The 16,230-nt window shown below is 39.5% G+C and overlaps 1 protein-coding gene across 1 annotated transcript; it reads left to right on the top strand.

Moving 5' to 3' along the window:
- Nucleotides 1-216: 216 nt before the first annotated feature.
- Nucleotides 217-14,319, top strand: LOC115340096 (carbonic anhydrase 3-like). The gene is made up of 7 exons (XM_030010990.2): nt 217-322; nt 399-596; nt 3,795-3,913; nt 5,863-5,955; nt 7,797-7,862; nt 10,411-10,566; nt 11,771-14,319. Exons 1-7 carry the CDS (start codon nt 286-288, stop codon nt 11,888-11,890), a joined length of 789 nt encoding a protein of 262 aa, XP_029866850.1. The 5' UTR covers nt 217-285; the 3' UTR covers nt 11,891-14,319.
- Nucleotides 14,320-16,230: the final 1,911 nt, after the last annotated feature.

The following is a 16,230-nucleotide window of genomic DNA, read 5'->3' as shown; positions in this document are numbered from 1 at the left end:
CCGCCGGGTCCCGCCGGCATCCCTCTGCCTCTTCCAGGGGTGGAGGAAACGGCTCTGCCCGCCCCGCCGCTGCCCGCCGCCCCTCACTCCTGCCCGCCTCGCAGCCTCCCGCCGCCGCCCTCCCCCTGCCCACCCCTCAGGGGACGGCGCGAAGCCGCGGCGGTCTATAAAAAGTCCCCCGGGGCGGGCGGGAAGGAGGGAAGGGACGGAGGGAGGGAGGGAGGAGGGCACCGCGCCGGCGGAGCCGCAGCGGAGGGCGAGGGACGGGGCGCGGGCAGCGGCACCATGGCCCAGTCCGTGTGGGGCTACGACAGCGACAACGGTGAGGGGGGGGTGCGGGGCCGCCGGGCGGGCCGGGTCTGAGCCGGGGTGACATTTCCTTGCCTTCCCTCCCCCAGGACCCGACCACTGGCATGAAAACTACCCCATGGCCAAGGGAGACAAGCAGTCGCCCATTGAGATCAACAGCAAAGACGTGCGGCATGACAATTCTCTCGGCCCTTGGCACGCCAGTTACGATCCCGGGGCAGCGAAAACCATCCTGAACAACGGGCGCACCTGCCGAGTCGTCTTCGACGACATGTTCGATCGATCAGGTCGGGTTTTGGTTCGGCTTTCGGGGGTTGTTAGGAATCGAGGTTTGCAAAGCGCTGGGAATCGAAAGGCATCCCGTGGTACCCAGCCTATGGAGGCTGGCAGAGAAAAGTCATTGGGTACATAAAAAAGGTGCTCCCGGTGCTTGTTCTGGTGGATTCGGCCATGTTTAGGTCCACCATAAACTGGTGGGACAGGGAGGCTGTAGCTGCAGGGGCACCCGTGAAATACAGACTCAGCTGGAAGGTGGACTTCTCCTCCCCAAGTCACCTCCTTCAACATGGAAACCACATCCTCAGTTTTTGTGCAAGGGGAGGGAGTGTCATCCAGGGGGTTTTAGTGCGCACTCTGAGGCACTTTGTAGACACAAAACCCATTGTGTTTCTACTGACTGTGATCTTGATTTCTTCTGTTTGTGTGGGAAGTCTTAAGAGCCTCCACAGCCTGAAAAAGCTATGGAAATAGCATTTATGAAAATAACATTTCATAGCTTCTGGAAATCTATGAAATGGCTTTGTTATTTAATTGGGAGAGAGCAGTCTCTAATCTCTAAGTTAAATTGTTCAAAACTTGATTCCAGAGCTGTATAAGTGCGTAGCTCTGAATGCAGACGGACAGCAACAGTCAAAATGAATAATAAATTCACAATACCGTATAATGCAAAGACATCTCAAGAGCATGCAATATTGATCAGTCCTTTATCAAGAAGGAAAGCAATCTAATTAATGGAAAACAGTTACTTTCCATTGTATTTTTCTGCATCTGCTTTGATGGCATTTGTATTGGGATTTTGTTCTTCGTAAGCTATATAATTAATGAAATATATCTGCAGTACATTGAAAGATCACTATGTCGTTTATCTTGATGAGCTCATTGTTTTCTTGGACTGCTTTGTTTACCATTACAGCTACCTGTTACTGTTCCACATCTCGCAGGCAGTATCTAAGCTATTTAGGATAGGGACAATCTCTTTGTTACGTATTTGTATGGTGCTTTAGTATTTATTACCACAGTTTCTACACAGTGGCCTCAGACAAACCAGAAATTGCACTTCTGTTATAACATGGAATGCTCTTCTGCAAGCACTGCATAAAATCAATGCCATGACTCAAAGCATGGGAAGTAAATTGATTATGAACGTTTTCACATGGTGGTTCTGCTCTGTCTTTGCAGCTTCCTAAAGGCTGAAATGTTTAGACAGAGGCTGCTCAAGAACGTGTCTGCCCAGGGAACTGTATTGATAAAGACCCTGATTTGGCCAAGCAGAGTGCAGCCCTTGGTGCAGCCCTTCCTCTGAATCACCTTCCCTCCCTTTTCTCCCTGCCTCTCCCCTCCCCATCATCTACAGTGTTGTCCCTCTGGACACCCAGGGTGTACATTCACTCCCTGCTGCTATTACTAACTTTCTTCAGGCTGCTGGACAGTAGAGCTCAAGCTTTTCATAGGGATGTGTCTGACTGGAATCATATGCAATGTTTGACAGCTCTGAAAAACCACACAAGACAGCATTTCATAAACTTTACCTTCGTTTGTTGTCTTCTGTGGTGGCAGCAGCTGAGAATAAGTAGTAGTCACAGATCCGATTTTAACTGGAAAAAGAAATCTAGCTTGAAGATAGCCTTTTTTTGATCTAATCACATGGAAAATTTTGAATGTTAAAAAGATTTATTTTTATGCTAGAGAGATCTGCATACCATTATGAAGTGCTGTTTCCAAGTGCTTTACAGTATCTGAGCTATGGAAAGGACCACTTGTAAGAAACAACTGCTAAATGAGTTTCCAACTCTGATACCGATTTAGCTTGTAAGTGTAGGTAGATCACATAAATTAAGCTCCTGAAAGTTCCTGCCTCCCATTAATTCCAGTGTGAAATGGCAAGCAAATACTTGTGAGGATTTGGGCCTTAGAGTCTATGCCGTATTTATCCTACACTGAAAAGTGAAAGAATAATAATAATACTAATACTAACAACAACAATAACTATTTTTATTATGTGACTTAGTTTCCATTAAAGGCTTCTGCAGAAGGCTTACTCAATACTGTATTGATTTAGTTATGAAAATTTATTTATGTGTGAACAAACTCAAAAAATAAGGGGAACTGCATGCCTAAAACTCAACACAGTGCTTTGTTTCTGGCCCCCCCCCAATGGCTGTGACACCTGCCAACTAAAAAGAGAAACTGCAAAGTTAAACCTCTTGCTCTGTGTAGGTATTCCAACACATATGATATCAAGAATTAATTTGAGACCATTGGGCACAAGAGGATTTAAATATTATTTCAATGTTAACTTTGAACTTCAAAGCTATTGGTAGAAGTTCAAACTTGAATGCTATTTAAACGAGGTCTTCTGGCACTGCAGTTGTGACCTGCATTATCACCTTTCTGTGTAAGGAAACACGTCTCATTCCTGCCTTACGTAATGAATGAAAAATGTATTTGAGAGTTTATCCTCTGAGGAGTCCCTGTTCAAAAGAATCCCCAAACTGAAAGAGCAGGTGTGATGTTTTGAAAGTCAGAACTGATGTAAACTGTCAGACTGACGCATGGCCAGCATTATTTGGCTAACATCAGAACATCAGAAATAATAGCTTCTTAAATTGTTTCATCAGTGGCAATGTTAAATGTGGACTATAGCTTTTGCTTGCTCAAGAACACTTTTCTAACTCATTTGACCTAAACTCTTTTCTCTTCCTGCACTTTCAAGAGATAGATTCTTTTTTTTAGAAGCAGCAAACTATGCTGTAACCACTGGTTAGTTGTCTGAACTGTAAAAGGTATGCCAGTCACGGGCTAGAGGTACACTTCGAAGCACCTTTGGGTTAATTTCAGAGTCCTATCCCCAACCATTTCACAACAGACCATTTTCTTGACAAGAATCAGCTGTGAATACCTTCCTTCTGTCTCCGCATCAGGAGCTATAGTGTGTCCACTTGCCAAGAGAAAAGTGGCTTGTTAGGCTTCTGGGATTTGATTCTGTGCTTGGTTCACAGCAGCTTCCACAGTTTTCACGTCAAACAGGACTATTCCTGAGTGATAACAGAATTCAGCCCCAATCTTGTAAACTGGTGTTGTGACCCCCACTTCAGTCAGCTGGATTTACAAGAGGTAATCCACACTGATAAAGTACAGGTCCCTGTTCAGTAAATTTGTATGTCAGTATTTTGTAGGCTAGTGTTGATGTAGATTATCAATTGCAGTGCTGAGAGGTGGGCCGCTCACGGGAGCCTACAGGCTGCGTCAGCTTCACTTGCATTGGGGTTCCTCTGATGACCACGGCTCTGAGCATGTTATAGATGGAGTGAAATATGCAGCAGAGGTAGGACCTATTTTTAATAGTAGTATTCCGTACTCACTGGGATTTGACTGTTTGTGCATCTGAACAGATTAACCATTCTCCCTTTTGCAAGTATTTATCTATGTTTTTTTCTCTAAAATCTGTGAAACTTGTGAATATTCATCAGCCTGCAGTAGGCTAAGTTGCATCTGCCAACAAATGTATCTTTGCAAGGATATACTAACATGGTATTCACTTCTTCAAGCAAGAGTTTTTGCTGGTATTTTAGAATGTTTTAAAAATATTTGAGACAAAGTGATCTGTTATTTCCAAATAGGAGGATCTGTTTTCTGCTGATGTTTTTTGACTTTTAGCCATTTCTGGTACAGCTTGAATTACTAAGTTAGTTTCAGAAAGCATTACTAATGAATAAAAGAACTCGCTAAAAGCACATTTGATAAACTGACATTTAAAATTAGATCCACCTTAAAACTGATTCAGAGTGGTAAAGATTATCTTCTAGTTTCTGAACATCTGTGCTTTAAAATCTCTGTTTATTTTTGGGAACTGTGGTAAAGAGATGTTGGGAGGGTTTTTCTAATGTAAACTACTGCACTATTTTCCAAATTTGCTAAAATTAATGGCTGCTCTAGGCCCTGACGACATCTTCAGGTAATAAATGTAAGTGAATTTGCCATTGATGCTAGTGAATTACTAGCAAAAGTTACTTCCTTCCTCCATCTGTTTGAGAATAGGCTCAAAATACATGCTTATGCCCACAAAAAGCCTGCAGTAGTGTTTTCCTGCCTTCCACCTATACCGTCAAGGTGCAGAGCTTACAGGGGCTCTGCCCACCTATCATAGGAGAAAATCTGGGCAGATATTTTGCAGGGTCAGTGGGCGCAAACATTGCAGAGATGACTGTGGGTGATAGTTTGGGGTTTTTTTCGGATTCCTTAGCCACAGCTGAACTGTGTTAGTGTTCTACTTTCTGTGGCCAACTAAACAGACATATTCTGCTTCCTCAAGTTATTTCTTGGTTAGTTCAAGCACAGACTTTTTACTTTGCTTTTGTCTGCAGTACTCAGATATTTATTGACAGGAGAAGAAAGCCTGGAATGTATGAAATTTTGCTAGAATGCAACGAAAAGTATATTGCTGCTCCACCTTTATCCTTAGCAATGATGTCTTTATCCTCAAGAGTAAAGAAACAGAGAGCAATACATTAATTCATATTCAGTGTTAATTATTTTGGTGTTATTTTAGATAATTGTTACTGTGCTTAAAAAAAAAAAAAAATCTGCATTCAAAATATGCACCAGACTCCTTTTTTTTTTTTTGTATGGTGCTATGTTCCAGACGCTACTTATTTTGAGATTCCACACTGCTGGTTGCAGCATCGGGAGCTACATACAGGAGCCAGAGATTTTCTGGAAGGAGATGTAAAAAACTTGAAATATATCCTGAAAAATACAGCATTGTTGAAAGTAGAAATGAGAAAGAAATGTCAGGTTACTATCTCCACTCCTTTCCAGTACAATGTGCTGAGAGTGGCATGAGATACAAAACAGTACCATAGGTGCTACATACAACACAGTGTAAATCCTTGAGCTGTTACCTACATAACGTGAAGATCTAGAAATCTATTTGAGATGAAGTGCATGTCAGTAGGTGATTTATGCACTGCATGTGTCCATGTCACGTGCTTGAGTTAAACTGTTTATAGTTGAATTGTCTTATTAATTTTTAAATGTATTGTGTGGTAAACTCCATTTTCTTCTATGCTTCAATTAAATGGAAAGTGATGCTTTATAGAAAGTGTGAGCATATGGAAGCATGGGAGCAGGAATAGGAAATACTTATGTATAGTTTTCTATAGTCCATTCCTTTACTTACCTATGTACTGGAAACTTTTCTTAATGTAAAAGCTTGTAAGATTGTGCTGTTGGCAATTTCTTGCATTTATAATTGAGGTTTCATTGATTTTTTAGTTACATATGGTGCACTGGAATCCAAAACATGGTAATTTTGCTGGAGCTTTGAAACAACCTGATGGTGTGGCTGTTGTGGGCATTTTTCTGAAAGTAAGTGGCAAATATTCAGTCTTTATAATTTTCTGTATTTTTCATCTTTCTCTAGTGCCAGGGAAAAAAGTTCCCATCGTTTTTCCCTGCACTGTATCATTTTACAGGAAAACATTCAAAGCGATGCACAGACTGAAGTCACATATGTCCTTGGGCCCTCCAGATTCCATGCACTAACCCCTTCAGAGCCGACTTCTGACACCATTCGTGACACCAGTGGCACATATCATGGGTGGTATTGAAAAAGAGACACACAGCTTCGAGCCTGGGACACTTGCTAATTTTGTCCCTGGTAGCTGACCAGCTCTTTACTGTGGTGTGTACTGAGTGAGGACAGTCTGCATAGGAAGAGTGTTTCCTCCTGCCCTTTGTCTGCTAGCAGGTATTGTATCTGCCTGTCAGCAAGGTTATGTTGACTGATTCCCTGGGTCTCTTGCTGATCCCCACATAAGCTGGGAATCAAAAGGAGTTCAATGAACCTGCTCCAAGGAGAAAGAATTGATGGTAAAAGAAGTTCACTGAACATTTTAACCTTGAAATACAGCAGCTTTATAAAAAAATAATAGTGTACCAATATTTTCCAATTGGTTTTTTTAAAAACTTAACAGAAAGAAAGCAATCCTAGTATCAAATCTGCATGTGGTCTAGGACACTGAGAAACACTAACAGGCAGACATCTAATAGTGATAAATTATGCAGACTTCAGCTATGTGGCTGTCATTTTACCTGCAGGTGGGCATTTCAGCTTGAACAGAATGTCAGAGAATAGCTCTCCTTTTACTGTTTTATCACTTAGTAAGCTGCATTTGTACAAGCAGTAGTAAGTGGATGTAATTAATTTTGCCACAGTGTCCCTGGACAGGCTAGATCCAATGTCATTTTAATTCTGTTATACTGTGAGCCAGCCTGACCTTTTTCCTTGTGGTTAGTTTAAACTGAAGGTCAGCACCTGTCCAGATTCTCCCCTATAACTATGTCCTTCAATTATTCTTCCTTTGTCATTTCTTTTGGTCTATTGTAGGCTAAAGCTTTATCTTGTAAAACACAACTTTATGTTCCTATTAACCATGCTAAGGTCAGCTAAAGGGTCTAGAAAAGTAAGTAGTATCAGTATATCTTCTCTGGCCTTCTTTCGCTGTTTCCTTCTTGCTCTTCGGCATAGGAGCCATTGTTTTCCTCTGGGTTTGTCATGGTTTTGGATATTGCTGAAAGAGAGATGGAATTATCTCCTGAAGAATTTAATTTAAGCTATTTTGGAACAAGACATGGCAGTAACAGCATGTCTTATGCATACTTTCTTTACTCTTCTGGGATGCAGAGCCGTGTCAAAGCTTTTGGAGGTGCTGAACGTCATGAACATATAAAGTGACCCCATAGCTTGAGGAGGTCATAACATGAATCTCCTCATGTGTCTTACATCAAGTCTGATCTGACTGCACATGTGCTGCAGAATGTTTGAAGTGTCTGCAGGAACTCCACCTCTTCAGACTATCAACACTTCGCCAAGTGCTGATATGTCTCACAGCGATTGTGGGTTGCTTTCAAACCAGGAGCCAAGAGCTAGGCCCTGGAGGGTGTAGATGATACTGTCTGAGCACGCAGCTTTTTCCTCATACAGTGGGAGATGCCTTGTAGAGTCCTGCAGTGCATTTTTGAATTGCGAAGCCAGTTACTTGAGTCTGCTATTCCAGATGTTCTTTTAACACACGTAATTTTGTGTCAGTCTATACTGGATGCTCTGAAAGTACTACTGCCTAACTTGACAGATGGGATGTACTGAATTTCTTTAAAATAGTGTGGAACGTTATGAAAAAATACAGTACTTGTGCTTTGCATTACAGGTTGGAAAAACTCCCAAACCAGAGATGAAGAGAATTCTTGAAGAAATTGATAACATAAAGACCAAGGTATCAAAACATTTTTTGTGATATACTGTAGTTGAAAAGCAGCAGCAGCAGAAATCAGAAGTTCAGATTCACTTTTTGGCATCATTCTGATATCTAACAGTAGCACCAGAGGTGATACATTGGACTGTGGAGCAGGACATTTTCTTTTACTTAAGTAAACATATAACCCTTGACTTCTGTAAGTATTCTTCTTGTAGAGGATTTTGTATCAATGCTTGTGTGCACAATTGATAGTCTTATTGATACTGCTCTGTAAAAATATGCTAGTGTGCAAATATCAAGAAGAAATGAAAAGCTTTTTGAATTTGAGGACAGCAGTGGCCAAAACAAATGCATAAAATTGAGTCAGAGATTTATTTAGCCTGAAATGAGAAGAAACTAGTAGGAATGATGGAGCAAGCTCCCAGTCGGTGTAAGGGAGATTAAAAAACTTTATTAGTTTTAAGATGGAACTGAATTCATTTATGAAAGGAATTACATGGCACAGTTTCTGCACCAGTCCTAGGTTCTGTCTTCCCATGATACCAGCACAAATAGCATTGCAAACCTATTCTAAACTGTATTCCAGTTTAATTAATGATCTAAGGACCAAAGTCCATACCTATTGCATAGATAGAACTGCATAAGGGAGTTCTTTGCAGAGAATTGTGATACTGCATCTATTGTTATTTAACATTATTATTTAACATAGACCTAATCTCTAGGTATACTTCAGCAATTCTACTTCATTATAAGCTTTATGATTCTAATGATGCTAAAAGAAAAGTCCCTGTTTTGTTTGACTTTGAACATACCACCAGATCACCAGGACTGAATTTTACAAACTTTGTAAGCATTTTCTTCCAAATTCAGCAGAATTTCTTGCATTTAAGTTATGTATGTATGTACTGCCATTGATGTATGGGTCTGAGCCTGAAGTATGTTCTCCCCTCACTCAGAGTCATATTAGTTTCATTTTTTCAACCTTTTCTTAGTCTTCAGATACAATTCAGTTCTTTCTGCTGAGGGAACAGAAGGTCATTTTTTTCACCCTGCCCTTTGCTCCCCCTGCTGTGTCAATGATATCTGTCTTCATACAGATTCAGCTTTCTCTCATAATCCCTATATCATTTTTTGGACATTTACATGCAGAACAACTTTGCCACAGTTAATAAAAAGTTGATCAATCACCCTATGAAACACTGTGTCATACAATGTTGACAAGATGGCAGTGATATCCACTCCATTACATTCTATCTGAGACTGCCTAACTGGAGATTTTAAGACTTCTAACAACAAAAAAATAGAAGTCTGATTTCCTACATACAGATACTCTCTGTAATGGTTCTGGAAAAAGCAACAGTTGAAGAAAAGCAGGGAAAGATAGGTGCCTATGCAAAGAACCACATCTTGTATTTTATCTCTTACACTTATTTTCTTTCTTGTCATCGCACACATTTTACCAAGATTACTTATTTTTCAGGAAAGAATAATGGATGGTATCACCGGTGTATTTATAGCACATGCAGTTTCAATTGCTGTGATGCATTACAGGCAGAGGAGTTTCTTGGGCACTGTACTGTATTTACTAAAAAAGCACAATTTTGTTTGTGAAGTCATTTGCAAACTCATATTGAACTTACAGAGTAATTTTGTCAGGAAGATATATTTGGAGTCTTGATGTTATTCCTTCTACCCATATTTTGTGCAAGATGTGTTGCAAAGATTTCAGCTCCTCCCATTGCACTTTGTAGAGTAATACTGTGTTCCAATGTAAGGAAGATTCTACGTGATAGGAGAAGGAATGAGGAATAATAGATTTTTCTTTCCAGAACCCCATCCTAAATACCAGTAGAGAACTGAAATTTCTTGTTTAGTTCTCGTTGCCTTGAGGGAACATCACAGTCCTGTGGAGATACTCTCTTGAGTATCCTATTCAGTGGAAAAGAAAAACATCTCAGGAAATGTTGCCTGGTGTCTTCTGTTCTCCCTTGTCTGGTCATAATCACCTTTAGTTGTGAGACATTCAGGATCCAGTACTCTTCCAGGAAATATTTTGATTTTTTACATTAAGTGTAATAGTGCTAAAAAAAAGATTGAGAGTGTCACCATGACAATGTAGTTAGAGCACAATTTTGGGAGGAGACAGATGCAGATTTAAATTCCTTCAGATAGAGGAGAAGACTGTAACAAATATGCGATAAATGCCTGGCCAGTGTTCTATTGGATAAAAAGGGTACCAGTACGTCCAGTGCCACACTCTTTAACTTTTATCCCAAGTGACCCACAATAAAACAAAATTTTGATAATCCCAGAATAGAAAAATGTAACAATGAATTTGCTTTGGTTCCACACAATTCAGTTTGTAATTTCTTTTCATTTATTAATGGAATCAAAATGTCAGTTATTATTAATTGTGGGGCAGATGCTTGACAGAAAGAAAAGGAGATTGAGCTCTTGCATGAATCTCGATATTTAATTACTTCCTTTGTAATAACATAGATACTGATGTCTTTTAAGATGCATGTCCCTAGAGTTACTGCAGAGAATTATTTTTTGTTTCTCTAAGGGGAAAGAGGCTCCTTTTCAGCACTTTGATCCTTCAATTCTTTTCCCCAAATCTCGGGACTACTGGACCTACCATGGTTCGTTCACTACACCCCCATGTGAGGAGTGTATCACTTGGATTCTCTTGAGGGAGCCGATTGAAGTCAGCTCAGACCAGGTAAACTCCAGCTAGTTCTGCTGCTCCTTTACCAGTTCGCAAGTGTCACAGTATGTCAGTGTGATGATTTGCAAGCTCTATGTTACCTTGCATTTTTTGATAAGGAAAGCTTTAGCTGAGAACTGTGAGAAATTGCCTGCAGAATGGACTGTTGAAATGGACTGTAAAACTGACCTTGAGAATCAGGCTGTCTTTCTAGAGACCTCCTGGAATAGCTTCAGCAGGAGTGTTCTTGGGATCCCGAAAACCTGCGTAGGCAGAAGTGACCCTAAGCCACAAAATTCAGCCACCACAGCAGCCTCAGTTCATTCTCTGTGCTTCAGCATTAAGTGGCAAGTGAGACTAACATTTAGCTGGTTTCCCAGTTTAAGAAATTGCTTGAGACCTTGACTTCTTAAAATCTGTCAGTGAGAAGGATCAAACTAGCTAGAACCTGAAAACCTGAATGTTAATACAAATTAATGTACTAATTGTATTCATATAGCTCAAATGTGCATTTACACAGGAAAAAGAACAGAGCGCCAGTCTGGGTAAGGTTACCTTCTTTTTAGTTCTTGCGTTAAAACTTTTGGTTGTTTATACTATTTTCTGCTTCAGCAGTACAAGTCAGGGTATAGCCTTTTTACTGATTTGGCAGTTTTCAGAACAGATTTATTTTGCATTCTGATGAAAACGTAACAATTAACAAAGCAATACTGAATTTAAATTACTTTGGAGAACAACGGCTAAGTGTTGAATTCATGATTGAACTTAATAATCCAGTTGGCATACATTTCTCTGCCTTACAGAACAAAACACAAACTTCTGCAGACCAGCTTTTTCTATGAGACTACCTTGCATAGGCTTAGATGTGCATCCTCCTTCATGGATAGCCATATTTTCAGATTTGACTGCAGTCTGGCTCCAGCAGGGTCAGAGGAGGCCCCTACTCTTTTTCCACATTGTGAGTGTGGGTCAGGGAAAATCCTAAAAGAATTCCAGGCAAGGGTCAGATGATGCATTGTTCTGTGGATGAAGAGTGTAAAGATCCACAGAAACAGCGCTAGCTGTTGGGCTGCAGTGATCTCTACCAATAATCTCTACCAGTATGCTTGTCATTATATAAGAAAATTCCTTTTCTACCTCAAGAGTTTGTTCTAGGCATCAAGCTCCACACTGCTTCCAGGTGAATTCACAGGGACACTTTAATTTTTCTTTCTTGCAGATGGCGAAGCTCCGTACCCTTTCCAAGACTGGTGAGAACGAACCTGTGAAGCCACTGGTTGATAACTGGCGCCCACTTCAGCCTGTGAAGGGCAGGATAGTGAGAGCCTCGTTCAAATGAAGTCTCAAGTCTCACTCTGCTGAACCCGAGTGAGAAAATCCCTGCATCCCAAAGTGTAGCTAGCTTTTGCTGTCTACTGCTTTTCCTCTGGATCCAGATCTGTGTTTCTCAGCTTGAAATTCTGAGTGGTAAAACTGAATCTGATTTTGAAAGCAGAAAAAATACTGTATGCAAATACTAACCTTAATAAGGAAATGTGAGATATAAATGATTCTTGACCACAAATGCCTCAGCATTTGTGATACAGTCACTCCCCTGCCATGTGGTCTTGGAAGAAAAATGGGCTCAGTTTCAATATTTAAAATGAACTTCAAAGGTAATGTAGTAAAGGCAGAAAAATGAACCAGTAGTTCAGGAAAGCAGAAATAACAGTGGGTCAATAGTACATGAACAGGACGTAAAATGGCTACTCCTACAGCATCCCTAGTAGTGATCTTCCTCAGATATCCCACCTCCACTGCGAACATCCAAAGAATAAGTTTGTCTTTAACATACCAGATTTTTCCTTCCCTCTCTTGTTCATAGTTTGTTATCCAAGACTCAGGCATACTCAGCTTCTGTGTTTGAAGAAGAAAAGATACCTTGCTGTCATTTCAGCATTTGCTGTCTTTGCCATGTCCTGCTGCTGCCTATTGATCTTTTCTTCTTTAACTGCTGCTGTTACTTCACCCATCCAGCCGTAGAATGCTGCTGGTGTCGTGTTGCCTTGTATTTAGTATAGCAGCTTTAGTATTGCTGAGGGGGAAGTGCCTTCTCTTGCTCTGTTACCTCCCAGGATGATGGATTTTTAGTTTTGATGCTCTGCCTGTTTTTTTATTTTTGACATCTTAGTCTGCATATTAATGATTTCACCTATTAGGGATTTTGTTGCATAAGGAGAAGGTCTTTGTAGATGACTCATAAGCGTCATTTGTCTTCCCCACTACTGAAAAATCCAGGTTAAGTCACCTAAGTGTTTATTTATTGTAACTTTATGTAATCAAGAGACTCTTAAGTGGAGTCTGTTTAGCTCTGTTACTTTCTGGGGAGACACATCAGCTCACACATATGATCCGAGCAAGGAATCACTGGCAGACAGGAAATTCTAAATCATCTTCCCCTGTCCTTCATCATGTAAACTTTATCATTTCAGCATGCTTCTTAAACAGCATAACACAAGTACCATCTAGGTTGAACCCACATGCAGACTATGTGAGTAAAGATCTGTTACGTTATATTCACCATCAAGGTGATTATTCAGTATTGTACATACAGGAGATTGGGTGCTCAAAGGTGGTGCGTAAAGCCTCCTGTAAATGAAGCTTCTGGATTCTCTGTATTCCTCTAACTCAGTAGGTGGCAGAGGGCATTCTTCTGGAGATGTTGCCACAGACATGTTCACAGCAACATTTATAAGGAGTATGTCAAAGTCTGAAAAAAGCAGGGTTACAAATGGCTAGAATAGGCATCTCCCAGTTCTCCTTCACTGTTTCACTCTTCACCGTTACTAGAAAAATGGTGTTACAACAGGGAAGTCACGAATAGGCAACATTGGACAAATTCTGCTGTTATTACCAGAACAATTCAGTGAGAATTCAGGAATGAAATGAGGGCAGAGTTTGATCTTTGGATTCATTTAGAAACGTTTGAAGAATTGCTGAATTCCCATTGAGAATTAATATTTCAGTTTATTAGAAGTGTATTTTGCTTAGTATAAAGCAGTTTCATTTTAAAAACCAAGTTCATGTCAGCAGAAACCAAAGTATTGATTGAATCCTGTTTACAAATGTTTTGGCATTGGCTTAATCTTATCAGAAGATCAGTTTTTGATATTACCAGTGCAGTACTTGGAACAGTATTGATTTTAAGAGTCTCTTAGATCTTCTTTAAACTCCTGAATCTGTACATCTCAACACATAAAAATGTTTCTACAGAAAGTTCATAAGCAACATTTTTTTCTACTGTACTATGTCTTACATGTAAAATTTCTTCTCATATCCATATGCAGTTGGTCTTGGTGTTGAGAAAATTTCAACACAAATAACTGAGACAAGAGTTCGAGCCTTTCTACTTAAAAGCCATTGACTGTGATGTTGTAATCTCTTGTTACTGGGGCAATAAAACAAGATTAGTTGCCTGCACTTGAAATAACAGCTTTTGTGTCTTCAGAGAACCAATAAATTGACTTACATAAAAAATTGATTTTGGGTTTTATTTCTAATGCTGAGTGGTGATTAAAAGTAACGACTTACTAGAAAACCTTGCTACTCTTTTCTTTGATACATATGCTTGTAATGCAAGGGTGGACAGACACTCTAGTAATCACCTTTTTAGATGTTAGAGTTTAGTTTAATATCTCATCCTGGTTTCTCTGTATCCAATCAAACAGATCCTCAAAAATATGAGACATCAGAACAGTATCATTTGTCCTCTGTTCTCAGGTACAAAAAAAAGTGTTTATTTCTTGCCTGGACACAAACATTCTCTTACATCTTCCCAAAATTCACACATTCATGTCTGATCTTGAATATCACTAACTTGGATATGAATTTTGGTTTCTTGCAAGAAGCACATGGATCAGTTAGCTGAAGAGTTAGATAATTCTGAAATTTCCTGATTGATTTATACTTTTTAAGCATACAAATTAGACTTGTTAAAGTGAAATAATATCTTAATTGCCCAGAAAGTCAGACACTGAGTGCACTTTGCTTTATTTGCATTTGCATGTTTCCTCTGCTGCTTTTGAAAGGCAGAATAGGCAGAAGTATATCAACTACTGACAGAGTAGTTTTGGTTCCAACAGCAAACCCATGCTTTCTATGTTGGCAGAAAGGAAAATGCAGTCCGAAATTTGTATTATTCCCTCATGCGTTTGCTCTGATTCCATTCTGTCTTCAAACTATTACTACACAAAACCAGCAACCTTATTGCAAATATGCTTTACACTTTTGATTATCTCTTCAAGATTAAAGCATACGTAGTTTTGTTCCATTGCCTTTCTGTCTTTGATGAATAGTGTAGCTTAGTATTGATTACCTTGGTAACAAACTAAGGATATATTATGTGGACTCTAATCCTGCTGCCTCATCTAAACAGAGAAAAAAGCCTCTGGGCACTGATGAATTAAAAAAAGTAAAAATTACCCTAATCATTGTGGTGCACTAAATCCTTGACTACTTCCATGTATATAATGTATATATTCATTTCAGCAGGGCAGGAAATTGATTGAAATGAATTACCACCTATTAGGTTTTGACAGACACTGAAACTCTCGCAGCTTCCCACACTTCACAAGAGCACTCACTAGAAAATTAAAAGCTTATTCCTACAGTTTCGAAACAAGTTTCCCACCAGCTGTGGCCATCTTTCAGTCAGGTGTAAATTCATAACTGAACTGTGAATTCCTGGTATGACCCCCAGTATACAACCAGCTATGGTTACGCATTTCTACTACAAAATGAAAAGAATTATGTATTATTTTTACTGTACTTTGAAGAAGGAGTCTCCTGGATCTGCTTGCAGGTGTTCAGTTGCTGAGTAATCAGAGTTAAAGAATGTTCATATTGTCAGTGAGTTTAGCAAAATAAACCAGTATTTCTTCCTGAGGCATGTTGTCCCATGCCTCAGCAATGAAGCAGCTATACAGTGTGTGTTCCACCTCCTCTATCTGCCTTTCATTTCAATGAATTCTGGCATTTATCTTTGTCAGTATTGCAGCACAAAGCATGTATTCAGGAATTATTTTATTTCCAAAACCAAGAATTTAATAGAACATATAATAACATCTTCCCAAATAAAGAGTACAGCTAATGACGAATTACAGATCAAATCAGACTCACCTCTTCTTTAAGAACAGATTTTTTAAAGTAACTTCTTTTCAGTTTAGGGCTGCTATACATGTGGATTTACAAAAATGTGCAATAATATAAAATGGACCAGTTCAGGGTTATTTGTGAGGGAGAGACAGAAAGACTGTAAAGTTTTGTCTTCATTAAAACACAGAAGCAGATTTGAATACAGATGGAGACCTTGTGATATTACTAGGAACATAAACACCAACATAGTATTGTCATTACAGAAAATTTTAACTTTATGTATTTGGACTGGACAGTAAAATACTTGCAAGAACGTGTAGAATCCACTTCATCCTGTATGTAACAAATGCCAGATTTCTTTATCAGTTAATCATTAATCCAACAGGAGATTATGTGCTATGCAATTATAGTTTGGATTTCAGTGAACAAGTGTGGTGGTCCTTGAAATGGATCTTGCACTGATTATTGTTGCTTCCATTCAAATTAAAAGAAGAACAGATAAAATTGCATCTTCAAAGCTTTTAATTTCAAAAAGGCAGGTATTCA

The sequence above is a fragment of the Aquila chrysaetos genome, chromosome 4 (assembly GCF_900496995.4).
Source record: "Aquila chrysaetos chrysaetos chromosome 4, bAquChr1.4, whole genome shotgun sequence".
Taxonomy (NCBI): Eukaryota; Metazoa; Chordata; class Aves; order Accipitriformes; family Accipitridae; genus Aquila; species Aquila chrysaetos.
Note: the sequence above shows the minus strand (reverse complement) of the source record. Positions and strands in the feature narration are given on the sequence as shown.

Coding starts and splice junctions, on each gene's coding strand:
- LOC115340096 (XM_030010990.2), top strand. CDS start 286: ATGGCCCAGTCCGTGTGGGGCTACGACAGCGACAACG. Junction 323..398: donor GGGCTACGACAGCGACAACG/GTGAGGGGGGGG, acceptor TCCCTCCCCCAG/GACCCGACCACTGGCATGAA. Junction 10,567..11,770: donor TTGAAGTCAGCTCAGACCAG/GTAAACTCCAGC, acceptor TCTTTCTTGCAG/ATGGCGAAGCTCCGTACCCT.